The 20286-nt window shown below is 44.4% G+C and overlaps 1 protein-coding gene across 1 annotated transcript in view; it reads right to left on the bottom strand.

Moving 5' to 3' along the window:
* RXFP2 (relaxin family peptide receptor 2) overlaps positions 1–20286 on the bottom strand; it is a 128478-nt gene that overhangs the window by 46554 nt on the left and 61638 nt on the right. Inside the window, exons 10-13 of the mRNA XM_030202402.1 lie at positions 16717–16788; positions 14076–14147; positions 306–377; positions 134–202 (exon numbers count right to left, since the gene is read on the bottom strand). Of these exons, the coding sequence (XP_030058262.1) occupies positions 134–202; positions 306–377; positions 14076–14147; positions 16717–16788 (285 nt within the window). The remainder of the gene's footprint in view (positions 1–133; positions 203–305; positions 378–14075; positions 14148–16716; positions 16789–20286) is intronic.

The raw sequence follows: 20286 nt of genomic DNA, 5'->3' as shown, positions 1-20286 counted from the left end.
CTCAGGAACATGTGTTATTTTATGGTTCCTGAGCACCCTGAAGATCCCCTGTGATCAGTTAGAGGATGGAGCAAGGACTGTGCATTAAATATTCCAATATGTTGTGTTCATTACTATAAAAAGGACCACTTACAAGGATTGAAGTAGTCGAAGACTGTCAAACTGGTTCAAATGGAGGTAAACTGGATTGAAGCTCAGATTGCTACAAAACAAATAAATTATTTTAAAACATACTTCACTAAAAAACTAGATTTAAAAGCGAGAAATAATAAACAAACTTGCTCTTATTGTAAATTCTGGCTTACATTTTTTCCAGACGTCTAAGCTCTGTGAAAGCAGAAGGCAGCAGCTTAGAAATAAGGTTCTGAGATAAGTCTCTACAGAAAAAAAACAAAGAAGCAGTTTACTAAGTCAACATAGTTTACAGAATATCTTTAAAATCTAGAAATAACAGAAATAAATTCAGAGCTGGTCAGTAGAGAAAGGACATTCTGTATAATAAGGAGGTACTTACAGTGGTGGAAATAAGTATTTGATCCCTTGCTGATTTTGTAAGTTTGCCCACTGACAAAGACATGAGCAGCCCATAATTGAAGGGTAGGTTATTAGTAACAGTGAGAGATAGCACATCACAAATTAAATCCGGAAAATCACATTGTGGAAAGTATATGAATTTATTTGCATTCTGCAGAGGGAAATAAGTATTTAATCCCTCTGGCAAACAAGACCTAATACTTGGTGGCAAAACCCTTGTTGGCAAGCACAGCGGTCAGACGTCTTCTGTAGTTGATGATGAGGTTTGCACACATGTCAAGAGGAATTTTGGTCCACTCCTCTTTGCAGATCATCTCTAAATCATTAAGAGTTCTGGGCTGTCGCTTGGCAACTCGCAGCTTCAGCTCCCTCCATAAGTTTTCAATGGGATTAAGGTCTGGTGACTGGCTAGGCCACTCCATGACCCTAATGTGCTTCTTCCTGAGCCACTCCTTTGTTGCCTTGGCTGTATGTTTTGGGTCATTGTCGTGCTGGAAGACCCAGCCACGACCCATTTTTAAGGCCCTGGCGGAGGGAAGGAGGTTGTCACTCAGAATTGTACGGTACATGGCCCCATCCATTCTCCCATTGATGCGGTGAAGTAGTCCTGTGCCCTTAGCAGAGAAACACCCCCAAAACATAACATTTCCACCTCCATGCTTGACAGTGGGGACGGTGTTCTTTGGGTCATAGGCAGCATTTCTCTTCCTCCAAACACGGCGAGTTGAGTTCATGCCAAAGAGCTCAATTTTTGTCTCATCTGACCACAGCACCTTCTCCCAATCACTCTCGGCATCATCCAGGTGTTCACTGGCAAACTTCAGACGGGCCATCACATGTGCCTTCCGGAGCAGGGGGACCTTGCGGGCACTGCAGGATTGCAATCCGTTATGTCGTAATGTGTTACCAATGGTTTTCGTGGTGACAGTGGTCCCAGCTGCCTTGAGATCATTGACAAGTTCCCCCCTTGTAGTTGTAGGCTGATTTCTAACCTTCCTCATGATCAAGGATACCCCACGAGGTGAGATTTTGCGTGGAGCCCCAGATCTTTGTCGATTGACAGTCATTTTGTACTTCTTCCATTTTCTTACTATGGCACCAACAGTTGTCTCCTTCTCGCCCAGCGTCTTACTGATGGTTTTGTAGCCCATTCCAGCCTTGTGCAGGTGTATGATCTTGTCCCTGACATCCTTAGACAGCTCCTTGCTCTTGGCCATTTTGTAGAGGTTAGAGTCTGACTGATTCACTGAGTCTGTGGACAGGTGTCTTTCATACAGGTGACCATTGCCGACAGCTGTCTGTCATGCAGGTAACGAGTTGATTTGGAGCATCTACCTGGTCTGTAGGGGCCAGATCTCTTACTGGTTGGTGGGGGATCAAATACTTATTTCCCTCTGCAGAATGCAAATAAATTCATATACTTTCCACAATGTGATTTTCCGGATTTAATTTGTGATGTGCTATCTCTCACTGTTACCAATAACCTACCCTTCAATTATGGGCTGCTCATGTCTTTGTCAGTGGGCAAACTTACAAAATCAGCAAGGGATCAAATACTTATTTCCACCACTGTAAGCAGCTGCCTTGCTGTTTAAGACAACCACTCTGAGCAGGTTGGGCGGGCGACCATGAGACAAACAGAGAGATGGAATTCATTGAAATGTGTTTTTTATCAATATGAATTATATGACGTACCTCATTGTTAGCATTTTCTGGAATGAGAAGTCACAATGTGAAATAAATAAAACAGGTCAATATTCAAAGCATTTATCTGGATAACAGCAGCTGCTATGTGAATAAATGCTGCTCCTAGGAATACTCAGCAGAATAATCTGGATGGTACCTCTGAATATCCTTCCAAACTAACTCTGCACTATCCCCCTTATTCTATAATAAATCATCTAAAGTTGGACACCAATTGTGCATTTAAGTAATAGAAAACTAGTTACTTACGTGCAAGAATTTTGAAATACACACAGAGGGGGAGATTCTATATATGGCACCTAAAAAATCTGCATGGAAAACAGTGCCGACTTAGCATATGCTATAAGAGGCGCCTAGATTTAGAATACGCTTAGTTGATATTACAGCGCCTAAACTACGTGCCTCTATTTACACCAATGAAAATGTGGTGTAAATCCTGGTACATACAGTGGGGGAAATAAGTATTTGATCCCTTGCTGATTTTGTAAGTTTGCCCACTGACAAAGACATGAGCAGCCCATAATTGAAGGGTAGGTTATTGGTAACAGTGAGAGATAGCACATCACAAATTAAATCCGGAAAATCACATTGTGGAAAGTATATGAATTTATTTGCATTCTGCAGAGGGAAATAAGTATTTGATCCCCCACCAACCAGTAAGAGATCTGGCCCCTACAGACCAGGTAGATGCTCCAAATCAACTCGTTACCTGCATGACAGACAGCTGTCGGCAATGGTCACCTGTATGAAAGACACCTGTCCACAGACTCAGTGAATCAGTCAGACTCTAACCTCTACAAAATGGCCAAGAGCAAGGAGCTGTCTAAGGATGTCAGGGACAAGATCATACACCTGCACAAGGCTGGAATGGGCTACAAAACCATCAGTAAGACGCTGGGCGAGAAGGAGACAACTGTTGGTGCCATAGTAAGAAAATGGAAGAAGTACAAAATGACTGTCAATCGACAAAGATCTGGGGCTCCACGCAAAATCTCACCTCGTGGGGTATCCTTGATCATGAGGAAGGTTAGAAATCAGCCTACAACTACAAGGGGGGAACTTGTCAATGATCTCAAGGCAGCTGGGAGCACTGTCACCACGAAAACCATTGGTAACACATTACGACATAACGGATTGCAATCCTGCAGTGCCCGCAAGGTCCCCCTGCTCCGGAAGGCACATGTGACGGCCCGTCTGAAGTTTGCCAGTGAACACCTGGATGATGCCGAGAGTGATTGGGAGAAGGTGCTGTGGTCAGATGAGACAAAAATTGAGCTCTTTGGCATGAACTCAACTCGCCGTGTTTGGAGGAAGAGAAATGCTGCCTATGACCCAAAGAACACCGTCCCCACTGTCAAGCATGGAGGTGGAAATGTTATGTTTTGGGGGTGTTTCTCTGCTAAGGGCACAGGACTACTTCACCGCATCAATGGGAGAATGGATGGGGCCATGTACCGTACAATTCTGAGTGACAACCTCCTTCCCTCCGCCAGGGCCTTAAAAATGGGTCGTGGCTGGGTCTTCCAGCACGACAATGACCCAAAACATACAGCCAAGGCAACAAAGGAGTGGCTCAGGAAGAAGCACATTAGGGTCATGGAGTGGCCTAGCCAGTCACCAGACCTTAATCCCATTGAAAACTTATGGAGGGAGCTGAAGCTGCGAGTTGCCAAGCGACAGCCCAGAACTCTTAATGATTTAGAGATGATCTGCAAAGAGGAGTGGACCAAAATTCCTCCTGACATGTGTGCAAACCTCATCATCAACTACAGAAGACGTCTGACCGCTGTGCTTGCCAACAAGGGTTTTGCCACCAAGTATTAGGTCTTGTTTGCCAGAGGGATTAAATACTTATTTCCCTCTGCAGAATGCAAATAAATTCATATACTTTCCACAATGTGATTTTCCGGATTTAATTTGTGATGTGCTATCTCTCACTGTTACCAATAACCTACCCTTCAATTATGGGCTGCTCATGTCTTTGTCAGTGGGCAAACTTACAAAATCAGCAAGGGATCAAATACTTATTTCCCCCACTGTAGATTTATGCACACTGGGCCATATTCTATAACTATGCATGTAAATTTCTGAACCTCCATTTTCCTGCCCATAACCATGCCCCTTTTTGCCTGCACACATTAGAATTTAGGCGCAGTGCATTATAGAGTACGCTTAAGGAGTTGTGCATGTAAATTGTAATTTTTTCCAATTAGTGCTCATTATTGCTTGTTAAGTGCTATTAAGAATGCTAAACAGTATTCTAAAGCTTTGACACACAACCAACTGAGCACATAACTGCAAGGGAGTGTTCACAGAGGGGAGGGGCATGGGTGGAGCATGGGTGTGTCTGATATTTATGCATGGATCTTACAAAATATTGTGAATTACGAGGGGGCAAAGGAAGAAGGCGAAAGGAGATAGACTCAGAAATAACCTGAGGAAATACATCGTCACAGAAAGCATGGTGAATTTGTGGAACGGCCTCCTGGTGGAAGGGATGGAGATGAAAACAGTATGTGAATTCAAGAGAGCTTGGGACAAGATCTCAAAGGGGATAATAGGGAGAGTAGATGGAATGGATGGGCAGACTGTATAGGCCATATGTCTGCCTACATTTTTCTCTGTTTCTATATAATTACATGCTAAAGGGCTACATTTAAGAGTACACATTTTTGCCTAATATTGACTTGGCGTAAGTGGCACACCTAAATATGGGTACATTAATGATGACTTATGATACTACTCTATAATAGAAGTGCCACTATAGAATCTGCACTTAGCGTGCTGATATTTGACACCCTTTACTGAATTGCCCACCATGCCTCTAATTTAATAATCTTACATGCACAACATTACACTTAGAGTGCCAAAGTTGTTTGTGCAAGTTATAGAATAGCGTCACTTATGCATGTAACAATTTAATAATTAGCTGATAATTTGTTTCAACCAATTATTGGCTATAATTGGTGTTAATTGGCACTAATTAGTTTAGTCAGGATCCTAAATCCTTAGTGCATACCTGCAAGAGTGTGTGGATTTGGGGTGGGGCGTGGGAGGGTCAGGGGTGTGCCTAGTACTTACAACACTTAGGCACGAGTATTTATACCAGCCTTTGAGCTGACTTAACTGTTTGCACCCAGTAGCGTACCAAGGGAGGGGTGGGGATGGACCGCCCCGGCTGCAGGCAGCAAGGAGGTGCACGGAGCATTTGTGTGGCTGTTGGCTCTGCCAGTCCCCTGCCCCCTCTGATGTTACTTCCTGTTCTGGGGCAGGGGACTGGCAGAGCCAACAGCTCTGTGATTGCTCTGTGCACCCCCTTGCTAGGAGGAAGGGTGGTGGGGGTGATGCGCTTTGGGGGGGGGGGGTATGGCGCCTCAGGGGGTGGGTGTGTGACATTCCTTGGGGTGGGTGGGGGTGTGACATACCTCATGGGGGACACAGCATCGACCCGCTCCAGGTGGCAAGCAAGCTAGGTATGCCACTGCTTGCACCTACATTTAGGTACGTAACTGCGAACTTATGCTAATGTTCTATAATGTAATTGCTGATATAGAATCTGTGCTTAGCATGCTGCATCCTGGCACTTAACTTTTGGCAATATTTTGAGAATTAATCCCCATGCAGATAGTGCCAGGACGGAACATGGGAGGAGCCAGAGTGGTTCTAGAACTTATCCGGATGGTGGCAATATTCAAGTCTGCTATCCAGGTAACTTAGGGCATCTTCTATCTAAGTTATTCAGATAGCAAACTGAATATTGCCACTATTCAGATAAGTTCTACATTATCTGGATATTCTATCTGGGTTGTGGCACTAAATATCTGGATACTTTTTCACCGCTTCAGCTAGCAATGAAAAAAACCCGCAGATTGTGGCAACTGAATATTGACCTAATAAAGAGTAAAATACAGAGAGAAGCAGCTCTGATAAACCAAACCTGCACACAGTGATGACTCTAAACAGTAAAACACAGATAGGCAGATAATCAAAAGTCCCCTGCTATTCCAAACAGTGCTCTAAAAATAGCGCTGGAACAGCAAGAGGCTTGACCGCCCCTATGATCAGAGATAACAGCATGCAAATTTAAGCATGCTATTCACTCTGATCATAAGGTAAAAGTGTGGGAGGATTGTGCCTCAGCATGCACTCGGGCACAATCCCCCCAACCCCGCACATGTTTGACAGGTCTAGGCTGTCAAAAGCCCAGACTTGTCAATCACGGGGGCTGGAGGTCCATGGGACCACCAGACCCCAAGTACACCCACCCCAAGCCAGAATGCACTGGGCAGGGCTGGGCACCGCCATTTTCGAGGCGGCGCTGATGGAAGAGGAGGGAGGCCACCTCCCTCCTCCAACAAAGGTAGGGGTGGAGAAGGGCCACTAGACCACCAGGTGGGGGGGGGATTGACTCCGGCCCACTGAGCCACCAGGGCTCCAATGTGAGGGGATACAGGGGGCGTTAGGGGATCTCCAGCCCCCCTTGAACCTGTGTCAGGGAGGTCATGGCTACAGCCCCCGTGTTGCTGGGGGAGGAGTCGGGTCAGGGGTCCTGCTCTTAGGGGGGGAACATGGGCTTCTGCATTGGGGGGAATGGGGAGCCTGCTAGCATGCAAATGCATGCTGGACAGGACTCACCATTCCTCCTCAATGGTTTGCAAACGCTATTGCCAGCTCCAAGCTGGCGTAGGGTTTGCCATGGACAGCGCACCAATCTATGGCGAGCTGGTCACTGATCACTGGGGAGGAATAGGTTTAGCATACATCTGCATGCTACTTGTGCTAAGAGCCCTGTTTTGCATGCATTTGCATGCTAGTTGCATTCAGAGCCCACGAGCGCATAGTTTCATGCGCTCGTGGGCTCTGATCATGGGCGGTAGCAAACGTAGGCGCTAGTATGGTGCTAACAGCCTCTAGCACCTATGCTTGCTACTGATCATCGGCCCAACAGGCAGCAACACCTAGTAATTACTGTGGTGAACCCTAGCCAAGTACATTTTAACATCTTTCTGTTCAGTTATGGAGAGTGCCAAGGGAAAGAATGCCCTGCAGCCTGCAACTGGCTGTCCCATTCGCCTTTGTTAGCAGACAAGTTGAAAACTTAATAGCCAAAGTGACTGCCAGTTGCAGAGTGCTTCTTGTGCTTAACAATAAATTGGTAGCATATTGCAAATAAGTTTACATCCATTACTAAAAATTGTGTTTGTGTACATTTGGTATAAATAATGAATTTTCAACTTTCAGCCTGAAAGATCACAATATCCCTCAGGGGCAGCATACTTAGGGCATTTTTTACTAAGGCGTGCTCATGTTTTTAGTGTGTGCTAAAATTGTGGGCACGCTAAACGTTAGAGATGCCCATAGGAATGCATTGGCATCTCTAACGTTTAGTGTGCCCACAACTGTAGCGCACGCTAAAAACGTGAGCACGCCTTAGTAAAAGACGCACTTAGTAATAGTTATAACATTTTAGTATTGTACCTAGGCAAAAAAGCCCAACAAAGAAAAAAATAATAGAATGACACCTTTTTATTGGACTCAGTAAAACATTTCTTGACTGGCTTTGGAGCTAAGAGGAAGAGTAGAGGTGGCACAGAGGAAGGATAAACCAGCCAGGAAATTTTACTAGGATTCTTTATTAACATAAATGACCCAACACAGCTGAGTTTCATCTGGAACGCCTGTATCAGGGGTCACAGTTTTTTTTAACTCTGCTAAGCTAACCACCTTTACCACATTGTCTAGCAACAAATTCCAGAGTTTAATTATACGTTGAGTGAAGAAAACATTTTTCTCCGATTCATATTAAATTTCCTGCTTTGTCGCTTCATCACATGCCCCCTAGTCCTAGTATTTTTGGAAAGCCTAAACAAACTTCCTGAGCCGGTACGTCAAGCTCAATCTCTGGCCGCCTTCAAATCTAAGCTAAAAGCCCACCTTTTTGATGCTGCTTTTAACTCCTAACCCTTATTCACTTGTTCAGAACCCTTATTTTATCATCCTCACTTTAATATTCCCTTATCTCTTATTTGTCCTGTTTGTTTGTCCTAATTAGATTGTAAGCTCTGTCGAGCAGGGACTGTCTCTTCATGTTCAAGTGTACAGTGCTGCGTACGTCTAGTAGCACTATAGAAATGATAGGTAGTAATAGTAGTTTCCAAAGACTGCAATGCACATTTAGTCTTCTATTAGAGAGTGCCAAAAAGCTCCTGGTGAGAATCAAAAGCAATTCTGCTCAGTAGCAGAACCCATCTATCCATTGCCCATTGTTGCTTGATGAATGAATGACTTCTCTTTCTCTATGTACTCCCGTATTACAGATGATTGTTTGCAGATTATCTAAGTTTTTCTTCTAATTTCCTCTCTTCTATCTAAAATGGTGCTCCTTTTTTCCTTTCTCAGTCTTATGTTTTGTTTATTATGCCCAGGAAAGACAGTACAGTAGAGTCTCAATTATTCGACCTTCACTAATCCAACTATCCGGCATATCCAACAAACCCACCGGTGACATCATCGTGTTGCCGTTAAGAATTGTGCAGCTTATCTTCCTATTTTCTGGCTTCACACACTGCAAGGAAACCTTGTTTTTGATCTGAGATCGTGCTTCTCTGTAAGGGAACTTTGTGGTGCAGCTGATATTCCTTCATGCACCCCTCAAACGAGTTAAGAAGCATGTGGCTTCTCTTCCTCTTTGTGATTTTAGCACATGTGTTACGTCTGTGGCCGTGACCACCCTCAGACTTACCCTGTTTCTGGGAGTCAGTGGCTGTGCTGGCTTCTGCTTGTCTCTGTGTCTGTCTCTGTCTTGGTTTCTCTCTGGCTCTGTGTGCTGATTGCCCTACTGAACCTCACCTGTGTGGGCTATGCCTTTTCCAAGATGGCTGCCGCCGACTCCTCTATGCCAGTATCCAAGATGGCTCCCGCTGGGCTGACTGCTCTGTGTGTCAAGCCTCTGTTTGGATGCAAGGTGATTGCTGCAGCTGTGCCTCTGGTGTGGAAGGGCTTTATTAATCACTTAGAGACTACAGCCCTGGCCTTTGCATTGTTCATCTAAGGGCCCTGGTGTATAGAGTGCTCTGTACACTGTTTCAGTGTTTGCTCTGTGTGAGTTTCTATGTTTGACTAGATAGCTTAGGCACCGTGTGGCTTGTTAGCCTGTGTATAGCTTTGCTAGTTCTCTGTGTTTGTTCCTAGTGTTAGACTAGCCAGCTTAGGGTTACCATTTTGTGTCCTCTGAAAAAGAGGACACATGTCACGCCCCCTACCCCGCCCCCGCCACGCCTCATACCCCGCCCCGCCACGCCCCCTTCGGGTCCTCGTTCCGCCCCTCTATTCCCCGCCCCCCGTCACATGGTTCCCCCCCCCTCACATATTCCCCCCCCCCACTTACTATCTAGCCCTGGTGGTCTAGTAGGGTCTTCTCTTCGGGGCAGGAAAGAGCCCCCTCTTTCCTGCCCGGAGCGCTGCCTGTCCTTGCCTGCTGCATCCTCCTCGGTCTGGCTGGAGATTCAAAATGGCCACCGAGAGTTGAAGTGGCCTCGCGAGAGTTCAACTCTCGGCGGCCATTTTGAATCCCCAGCCAGACCGAGGAGGATGATAGACAGGGGAGGCAGCGCTCCAGGCAGGAAAGAGGGGGCTCTTTCCTGCCTCGAAGACGTCACTAGACCACCAGGGAACATGGTAAGGAAGGGGAGGGGACGGGAGTAGGGTTACCATGGCGCCGATCGCCCGCCCACACGCACGTGCCTGCCCGCACCCGCGCCCACGTTTGTCCAGAAATCCGGACAAACGTGGGTGCAGGCAAAATCCGCCGGACGCCCCGGACATGCCCTCAAAAAGAGGACATGTCCGGGGAAATCTGGACGAATGGTAACCCTAAGCCAGCTTAGGCACCGTGTGGCTTGTTAGCCTGTGTATAGCTTTGCTAGTGGTCTGTGTTTGTTTAGACTAGCCAGCTTAGGCACCGTGTGGCTTGTTAGCCTGTGTATAGCTTTGCTAGTGCTCTGTGTTTGTTTAGGCTAGCCAGCTTAGGCACCGTGTGGCTTGTTAGCCTGTGTATAGCTTTGCTAGTGCTCTGTGTTTGTTTAGGCTAGCCAGCTTAGGCACCATGTGGCTTGTTAGCTTGTGTATAGCTTTGCTAGTGCTCTGTGTTTGTTTCCAGTGCATGACTTGTTAGCTTGGGCACAGCTTTGTTGTTAGCTGGTGTATAGCTTTCAAGTCTCCTGAGTGTGCTCTGTGTATGTTTCTTGTGTACGACTGGTTTGCCTGGGTATAGCGTTTCTATTAGCCTAGGTACAGTTTACCAGTCATTGTGTTTAAACCTGCCGACTGCCAGAACCCGGACAGTCCCTGCCTGTCGGCTTTGCCTGCGCTTAGGTGCCAGGGGGCACTCCTGGATCTTCATTCCTGCTGTTCCTGCTTGCAAGTTCCAGTTCCGGGTTTTCCTGTAAGTCCTATCGGCTGCCAGAACCTGAGGGCTCAACCCTCGGGGAAAGGTGGTCAAGCATAGGTGAAGCCTAGGTCCAGTGTGTTCCAGTCCAGCGGGTTTCACTCCTGTATGTTCCAGTCCTGTGGGGCCCTCCAGTGTGTTCCAGTCCAGCAGGCTCCACTCCAGTGCGCACCCGTCCGGTGCGTTCCAGTTCCGTGTATTCTGGTGTAGAACTCCAGTCCAGGGTTCCGGTCCAGTTTTGTCTCATCTCTACCTTTGAGGTGATCTTGCCTGCCACTGCCGCTCCACGGTAGTGGCCCATGGGCTCACGAACCCAGTGCTCCCGGGAAAGAAGCCTGACAGTATGCCAAGGTCCTCGAGCACGCGACAACATGTTTCTACACATGAATTTTTGATCTGGGACCCTGCTTCTGCAGCAAGGGATCTGTTTTTTAATTTGAGACCAAGCTTTCATGTTTTTTTTTTTTTTTTTTTTTTGAGACCATGATTCTATGCAAGGGAACCATAATTTTTGGACATGGGATCCCGCTTGTGTGGAGAGGGAACCATTAAAAACTTTTAAGCTGAAACCTCACTTTAATAACATTCCAACATGGCAGTAATGTTTGGACCTGGGATCCCGATTGTGCGGCGAAAATCTTTTAAGCTGATACCTTGCTTGTCTGTCCTTCACCACTGATATGATAATGAAACAGCACCACCCACTGGCTAGACTGTAGGTGGAGGACTTCCACTCAGCTTAGAAGAAGCAGTGGAGGACACAGGCTTGCAGAGGCAAGGCCACGGTTTTGGTTTCGGCTTCAGTTCTGGCCAAAACCGAGCTGCGAATTTCGGCTGCAGATTCGGTTTCAGCCAGAACCAAAAGCACTGGTTGTGGTCAGCCTCTAATTTAAATCCATGCTAATTAAGTTATTAGCTATTCAGTGCAGATGCAGAGAACTGTATAGAAGACCAAAAGGCTGAGCTGTACACTGGGATTTTAATACAAGGTCTGAGGAGATTAGCCCATTCTTTTGCAGTCAGTGTTAGTAAGGATTATCTGTTTCTTCTCTTCTCTGTCAGCAAATAGACCTGCAACATTTTTCTGGCTTTCATAAAGGGCATGAGTGAAAAAGTAAAAGACAGAACAGAGGGGCAGGTGTGCTGGAACAAAGAGCAAAGTTCTGCACCATTGAGTATTGCAGGTGTACACAGGGGGGAGCACAGATAATTTTACCGGCACCAAGAGTTACGTGTCCATATCTCTGCACATGTGCTGGAATGTTGTTCTTCACATAAATATTGGTATTGCAAAAATATAATGCAGAGAACAGCATTCCACTTATGAATGGGTGATAACTTATCATGGGGAGCCAAGTACAACAAGGATAGCAAGTATAGAATCCCAACGTCTGTAGTTTAATTTATCTTCTGATGTGTTAAACATGGCTCTGCACAACAATGTTCTTCAATAATTCAAACTCACTGTAGTCATGAACAGCAACATTTTATGTTCATTTTATAATTAGTTATAATTTTTTTAGAAAAACATTTTTTGGCCCATCAGAAACAGGGAATAGCTACATTCTTCTTTTCAAACCTATTGAAAAATTGAATAACAAAGCGGACCGCTCCCCTGATGACGGTATGGAAACACTGGCCATGTCCGGTATTGCAAAGATAAGTAAATAAATAATGAATTCATAGATGGAATGAAATAGATTTTTATACTATATTTGCAGGATCGATGAGGATTGGAAGCAATTATAAAGCAGTTGTTTACTGCGGTGTTGCTATTTGCTGTGTCCAATTGTCCAAAACTTTTTTCTAAAAAAAAATAATTATAAAATGTAAATAAAATGCAGTTGTTTATGACTACTGTGAGTTGGAAACATTGAAGAATATTGTTGTTGCCAAGTTGAACGCATTAGAAGATATATTAAACTACAGAACAGCATTCCAGCATGCACAGATAAGAACGCATGCAAGTCCGGCTGCAGATTTGTGTGCTTGCACAGACCCGTGTGCGCATGTGTCCAGTGAAGTCTCCCATAGCAGTCCAGGACCTATTTCCATATTATTTGGTTACTGCATGGGGGAGAAATTTTTGAGTTACGTAGTAATGTGCTCAGGGCCCTGTTTACTAAGCCGTGTTATAGGCACGTTAGCATTTTTAACGCACGATAACCATGTATGCGCGTTAACTGGGTACGCGCCTACAATATCCCTATAGGCGCCTAAATGGTTAGCGCACACGCTAATTGTAGGCACGTTATAAACACTAACGTGCTTTAGTAAACAGGGATCTAATTGTCTTCACAGAGCTCTAATGCAAGGTTCCTAAGATTGTACTAGAGGTAATGGAGGGTTAAGTGACTTGCCCAAGGATTTAAAGCTGGCTTTCAGACCCCTGCTCTAACCATTAGGCTACTCCTCATCTCCTTTTGGCTTGGTTTCAAAGTGTGGGATCATTCTAATTCCAAATGTTTCTGTTCCTGTTCACTCCTTAATTCCTTCGGTGATTTCTGCCACTTACACTCCTTTTTACAGATGGCCTGGAAGGGAGGTGCAGGTGATCCTTGCCAAGTCTAGGGCTGGAGAAGTGTCTCCTTCAAGGCATATCTTCAGCCTCACTGGTTGGGGCCACATCTGCCTTCCTTCCCAACCTGGGGCCTGATCACAATGCCTTTGTGCTGAATCTTGGAACTACTAACTTCCTGTTGGATGGGGACATCTGAACCCGGATTCTCTGTGCCACAGCAAGAATAAAATGGAAAACAAACAAAGCAGATACATTGATGAAAAAACATTTATTAAAAATTGGTGGAAATAAAATTAAAAAGCCCGACACAGGCCGTGTTTTGCCCAACTGGGCTGCATCAGGGGCCAACAGATATCTGTCTGATCATATAAAACCTATTTGTTGAACTCACAAAAGTAAAACGGAATGTGGAGCTGATTAAACCAAAGATACTCCAAAATGGAAAATCACTTCAATGCCGAGACAACATCAGTCCAAAAAGTATTTTATTCTTCAAATAAAACACTTTTTATTTGAGTTCAATAAATAGGTTTTATATGATAAGAAAGATATCTGTTAGCCCCTGATGCAGCCCAGTTGGGCGAAACAAGGCCTGTGTCGGGCTTTTTAATTTTATTTCCACCAATTTTTAATAAATACTGTTTTTCATCAACGTATCTGCTTTGTTTGTTTTCCATCTTGGAGTTTGCAGATCGGTTACCCTGTTGTTTTCTTGGACCCACAGCAGGAATAATGCAGCTGAACCATAGGGCTGGATAAATGGCATTGGAAGATTTGTATGCTAAGATTGAGTGTATGTGTGGGGGGAGGGGCAGCGGGGGAGAATATATATTAAGATAAAATAAGAATACAAAATAATGAATTCCTTACAAGTCTGTTAGACTTCTCAGGGGTGAAAATGTTTTCTCTGGCACTAACCCAATTTGATTCTCCTGAAAGCACCTGTGAAAATATGACAAAATATATTTTAAATCTTAGAGACAGCACAAATCCTTAAATTGGCATTGCAATAAAGTTCAACAAATTCCAAAAGTTTTGCTTACATTGATCCAGATTTCCAGAGCCAGGACATAATAGGAACTGGATTAGTCTCATATTTGAACCGACAAATTCCAAAATAACTTTTACCCTTTTTGAGGCAGATAATATAAACATGAGAACACTGGGTCAGACCAAAGGTCCATCTAGCCTAATATCCTGCTGCCAACAGTGACTAAGCCAGGACACAAGTATATGGCAGAATCCTAAAGAGAGCAAGATTCCAGGCTACCTGTCCTCAGGCATAAGCAGTGGCTCTTCCTGGGTCTACCTTAATAGCAGTTTATGGACTTCTTTTCCACAACTTGTCTAAATCTTTTTTTTTTTAAACCAGCTATGCTAACTGCTCTTACTACAGCTCCTGGCAACTATTTGTTGAGTGACCAAACATTTTCTCATACATGTTTTAAAAGTATTACTATGTAACTTCATGGCGTTACCCCCCCCCGAGAGTAACTGACATTACTTCTGATTGAAACTGGTAATAATAGTTGAACAATTTATTTACAATACACCTTTAGGATCATGCACCAAAGAGCACAAAATTCTGAAAATCCTGGTCTAATAGCCATTTTTACTAAATATTAGCCTGCGCTAAAACATTAGCGAACTGCCGCCATGCCCATGTTATTTCCTGTGGGTGAGAGGGTAGCCGGTACATGCTCTCAATAACATGCACTAATATTTAGTAAATATGGCCTTAAAATTGTAGAAGTCCGTATTAAGCGGGACAGTGTGCAGTATTTGCTCTTTTTGAGGGTAATTTTATAACTGCCCACATTAATATTCAAGGCCCTCTGCCAACCACGATGAGGTTTCTTTAAATAAGCTGATGATAGTCTCAGTACCACACTGGAGGGGGTAGGGAATGGAAGCTGATGAATACCTCAGGAGGTAGGGAAGCAGAGAGATGCTGGACACCTCGTGGAGAGGAAGGGAAGATGCAACACCTTGAAGGAGAGTGGTAGGAAATCAGAGAAAGGCTGTACACCTTTGGGAAGAGAGGTAGGGAAGGGGTCAAGGGGAGATGTTGGACACCTCATGGAGGGGAAGGGGGAGATACAACACTTTGAAAAGGGTGGTAGGGAAGCAGAGAGATGCAGGACACCTTGGGGAGGAGAGATAAAGAAGAGGAGAATCTGGACACCTTGGGGAATAGAGGTAAGTAATGGGGGAATGCTAAACACTTTGTTGGGAGAGGGAGGGAAGGGAAGGGAAGGGAAGGGAAGATGCTGGACATGGGGGAAGAGGGCCCTGAGCTGCCCCCTTGGCAGAAGATGTACAGTTGAATGTTTTCCTAAGGTTTCAGATACCCTTGGGCTGTTCCTGTGTGTGACATGCTTCCTTCTGAGTTCCATCTGGACACTGAGGTTCTTTTGCCCCCAGGTTATCAGTCATTCACAACTCCCATTTTTCTTCATCAGCAGCCATGGTGCTAATCCCTACAAATTGCTGGCATCTTCTAATGCTGTGTCAGCACCAAAGTCAGAGGTGGAGGACATACCAGGAGAAATGATGGAATTAAAAAAAATGACAGAGAAATGTGGCATCCAATAGTTAGAGGCATAAAAGAAGGATGGCAAACTCAGGGGCCCTTTTACTAAGCCGCGTAACTGTCTACGCATACCCAACGCATGCCAAAATGAAGTTACTGCCCGGCTACCGCATGGCTCTTGTGGTAATTTCATTTTTGGCGCGCACCCGATATGCACATCCAAAAAATAATTTTTATTTTCTGGTGTGCGTCCGCTATGCGCGCCAAGTGGCATTTAACGCGTGTAGGTCATTACTGCCCGGTTACCCTGTGAGACTTTATAGCTAGGTCAATGGCTGGTGGTAAGGTCTCAGACCCAAAATGGACACGCGCCAATTTTGATTTTGCTGCACGTCCATTTTCAGCAAAAAATTTTAAAAAGCATTTTTTGCAGGTGCGCTGGAAAATGGATCTGTGTGCGCCCAAAACACGCGCCTACACTACCGCAGGCCATTTTTCAGTGCAAGTTAGTAAAAGGACCCCTCAAGCACTAGAGACTGTTTAAGATGCTTTGCAGTTTGGCCTGTATAGATCCAAATTAATTACTGGATAGATTCTTAGGATTTTCTCATGGTTCAGGGCTTCTCAATTCTCTCCTGGAGGCACACCTCCCCAGTAGGGTTTTCAGTACTGCCACAATGAATATGAATATAACTCTAATATATGCAAAGCATCCCAAGCATATTCATTGTAGTAATCCTGAAACACCTGACTGGCTTGGTGTACCTCCAAGGAAAGGGTCGAAAAGCATCTCAGTAATGGGCTATTCCTTTAATAAATAGGGTTCCTTTCTGTTCAAGCACTCAGCCTAAATATAATACAGTGTAAAATTCTGAATAAAGATGAGGTGAATAGTGATACGTTATGGGCTTTATTTTTCTTTCTAATGCAGTTTAAATGTTTTCTTTAGATTTGCAAATGCTCCAGAAACATACTTACAGTACTTTGAGTTTATCACATGTCAGGAAAGTAGAACTGGTCAACAACTTTATGTGATTGCTTGTAAAATCCCTCAACAAAAACAAAGATATTTTATTGTATATAAAAAACACGATATTATTTCATTGTGTTATTCAGTAAAAAAAAAACTTAGGGGTCCTTTTACTAAGCTGCGGTATAAAGTGGCCTTAGCCCACCCATCCATGGCTTTTTCCCATGCGCTAAGGCCATCATTACCGCAGTCGGTAAAAATGACTTTAGCCATTAACTGGGAATTTTTTTCCCCTTTTCCCCAGTTAATGGCCATGTTCTAAAGTTGCCATTAGCACGTGGCTATTAACAAAAATTAGCATGTGAGCCCTTACTGCCACCCATTTTGCAGGCAGTAAGGGCTTATGCGCTAATCCCACACCAATCAGAATGCAGTAATGTGGCTGCGCTAATTTGTGCTGTCATGCCCACTCTCCTCCCCCAGACACGCCCCCTCTAAGAAAAATTCAGGAATTTGTTTAGGGGTCCTTTTACTAAGGTGCGCCAAAAAATGGCCTGCGCTGTTGTAGGCGTGTCTATTGGACGCACGCAGGTCCATTTTTCAGCGCACTTGCAAAAAAAGGCCTTTTTTTGGCCAAAAATGGATGTGCGGCAAAATTAAAATTGGCACGTGTCCATTTTGGATCTGAGAACTTACTGCCACCCATTGACTTACCGTTAAGGTCTCACGCATTAACCAGGTGGTAATCATCAGCATGCATACACTGCTGATTACTACCCGGTTAGTGCCACGCGGTAGAAAATAAAACATTTTCTGCCAAGCGTATTGGAAGCGCGCAAAAAGTGGAATTACCGCCCAGGGCACACGGTAGCCAGGCGGTAGTTCCAAATTAAAGCGCGTTGGATGCGCATAGGTGCCTATCCAGCTTATAATTGAAAAAGAAAAACGCCTATATTGCGACCCAAATCGGGAGATAGACGTTTATCTCACAAAAACGAATAAAGCGGTATAATCGAAAGCCGAATTTGGACATTTTCAACTGCACTCCGTCGCGGATGCGGACAAAATTGATGGGGGCGTGTCGAAGGCGTGGTGAAGGCGGAACTGGGGCGTGGTTATCGGGCGATCAGAGATGGGCGCCTTTCGCCGATAATGGAAGAAAAATATGCGTTTTTAGCGAAAATTTAGGGCACTTTTCCTGGACCCTGTTTTTCCACGAATAAGGCCCCAAAAAGTGCCCTAAATGACCAGATGACCACCAGAGGGAATCGGGGATGACCTCCCCTGACTCCCCCAGTGGTCACTAACCCCCTCCCACCACAAAACATGATGTTTCACAACTTTTTATTTTCACCCTCAAATGTCATACCCACCTCCCTGGCAGCAGTATGCAGGTCCCTGGAGCAGGTGTTAGGGGGTGCAGTGGACTTCAGGCAGGTGGACCCAGGCCCATCCCCCCCCCACCTGTTACAATTGTGCTGGTTAATGCTTATTAGTCGTCCAACCCCCCAAACCCACTGTACCCACATGTAGGTGCCCCCCTTCACCCCTTAGGGCTATAGTAATGGTGTAGACTTGTGGGCAGTGGGTTTTGAGGGGGATTTGGGGGGCTCAACACACAAGGGAAGGGTGCTATGCACCTGGGAGCTCTTTTACCTTTTTTTTTTTTTTGTAAAAGTGCCCCCTAGGGTGCCAGGTTGGTGTCCTGGCATGTGAGGGGGACCAGTGCACTACGAATCCTGGCCCCTCCCACGAACAAATGCCTTGGATTTATTCGTTTTTGAGCTGGGCGCTTTCATTTTCCATTATCACTGAAAAACAAAAACGCCCAGCTCACAAATTGTCGAATAAAACATGGACGTCTATTTTTTTCGAAAATACGGTTCGGTCCGCCCCTTTACAGACCCGTTCTCGGAGATAAACGCCCATGGAGATAGACGTTTTTGTTCAATTATGCCCCTCCATGTGCCTTAGTAAAATGGCCCCTTAGTGCGTGGTTTGCATGAGCACATTGGGATTTTACTGTAGGATGCCTTAGCATGGCCTGCGATATGCACTTTTAAGCTGTGGTAAGCACACACTAGCATTTACTGCAGCTTAGTAAAAGGACCCTTCAGAAACATTTATACCTTTGTCACACTGTCTCCATTTCTACTCAAAATAAACAGTATGACAGTGATGTAATTTCAAAATGCATGGTTGCAAAAAATGTTCTTGTTTTAATCTCTTAACTACAATTGGTTTTATTACTATATCTGAATTTATTTGGGATTTCTGTATTTACCATATACTGTACTGAATAGACGATTTTGTATGTAATTACAGTATATCAGAATCCTTAAATAAAAAAAAAATGAAATAAATCTGCTATACACCATCTTGGTTTTTTGCACTTGTCCGATGGAGCCTCATTTTCAAGTACTATCGACTTCCAAATTTCCACAGAAACTGAAATTGAGACATACAGAGATTTAACCTTTGTAGTGGGCAGAAAATTTTTTAAGACCCTCTCTGTATAGTATGTTGCACAGGCAGCGGAATGGGGTGGGACACAGGGACCATGGCCCCATTAATATTTTGCCCAACACAGCATCAGCAATTAGAGTTTGGGAGCTGAGCTGGAAATTGATTGGTTTGACTTCTCCAACCAAAAAAATGAACCAGTTCAGCATTTTTTAAATCTTAACTTGGCACTTTGAATGGGCTGTGTCAGCAGCCGCTAGCGTGGTCTAGTAAACTGGGGGGGGGGGGGGGGGGGGGGGGGATTATTTTTGAAACAAGCTTTTAATCTTGAGACAGTAAACAAAAGAGGAATACACTAGTAACTATGCAGATCACAATTTTTCTTTTAAAAAAAGTATTACTATATTTTTGTATGCCTGATTCTTGGATGATTGTTTTAGGCTTTTACTAAATATTATTTGATGTTCCTTTTCTATTGCATATTGCTAATTTTTTTTAATGCAAACTGCTGTGATCTGTCAAAGTTAAGCAATATATCAAGTTTAATAAAACATAATAATAAAAATATGTCACTGGAACAAAAAGACGATTTATCTTTAATATACTTACTGAAGCGTTATTAGATAGGGTCTCCTGATTTGTCCATAATTAACTTAGTGACCCAGGCCCGCTGATAGTACAGAAGGGTCTAGGACAGAAGTTCCCAAACCTAGTCCTGGAGGCACCCTGGCCAGTCAGGTTTTTAGTATATCCACAATGAAGTTTCATGAGATAGATTAGTATGCAGTGGAGGCACTCTCATGAATATTCATTGTGGGTATCCTGAACATCTGACTGGCTGGGGTGCCTCCAGGACCAGGTTTGGGAACCACTGGTCTAGGAGATGGAAAATACTTGAAATATAATATATTTACCCAGGCTATTCTAAGGGTGGTCTGAGGGAGGCCAAGGAGAAGTAGGAGGAGACAGAAACATGACTCAGCTGTTGAACATGCCTTTAACAACATCATCCATAGGTAGAATGATGAGCAACTGCTTTACTGCTCACTAGAGAGTTGAGAAATGTGCATAAACCTCTTGACAGCAGGGTAGATTGTATGCAGCTTCTGTGACCT

Source organism: Microcaecilia unicolor, chromosome 4 (genome assembly GCF_901765095.1).
Source record: "Microcaecilia unicolor chromosome 4, aMicUni1.1, whole genome shotgun sequence".
NCBI lineage: Eukaryota > Metazoa > Chordata > Amphibia > Gymnophiona > Siphonopidae > Microcaecilia > Microcaecilia unicolor.
The sequence above is the reverse complement of the archived record's forward strand: the minus strand, read 5'-3'. Positions and strand labels throughout refer to the sequence as shown.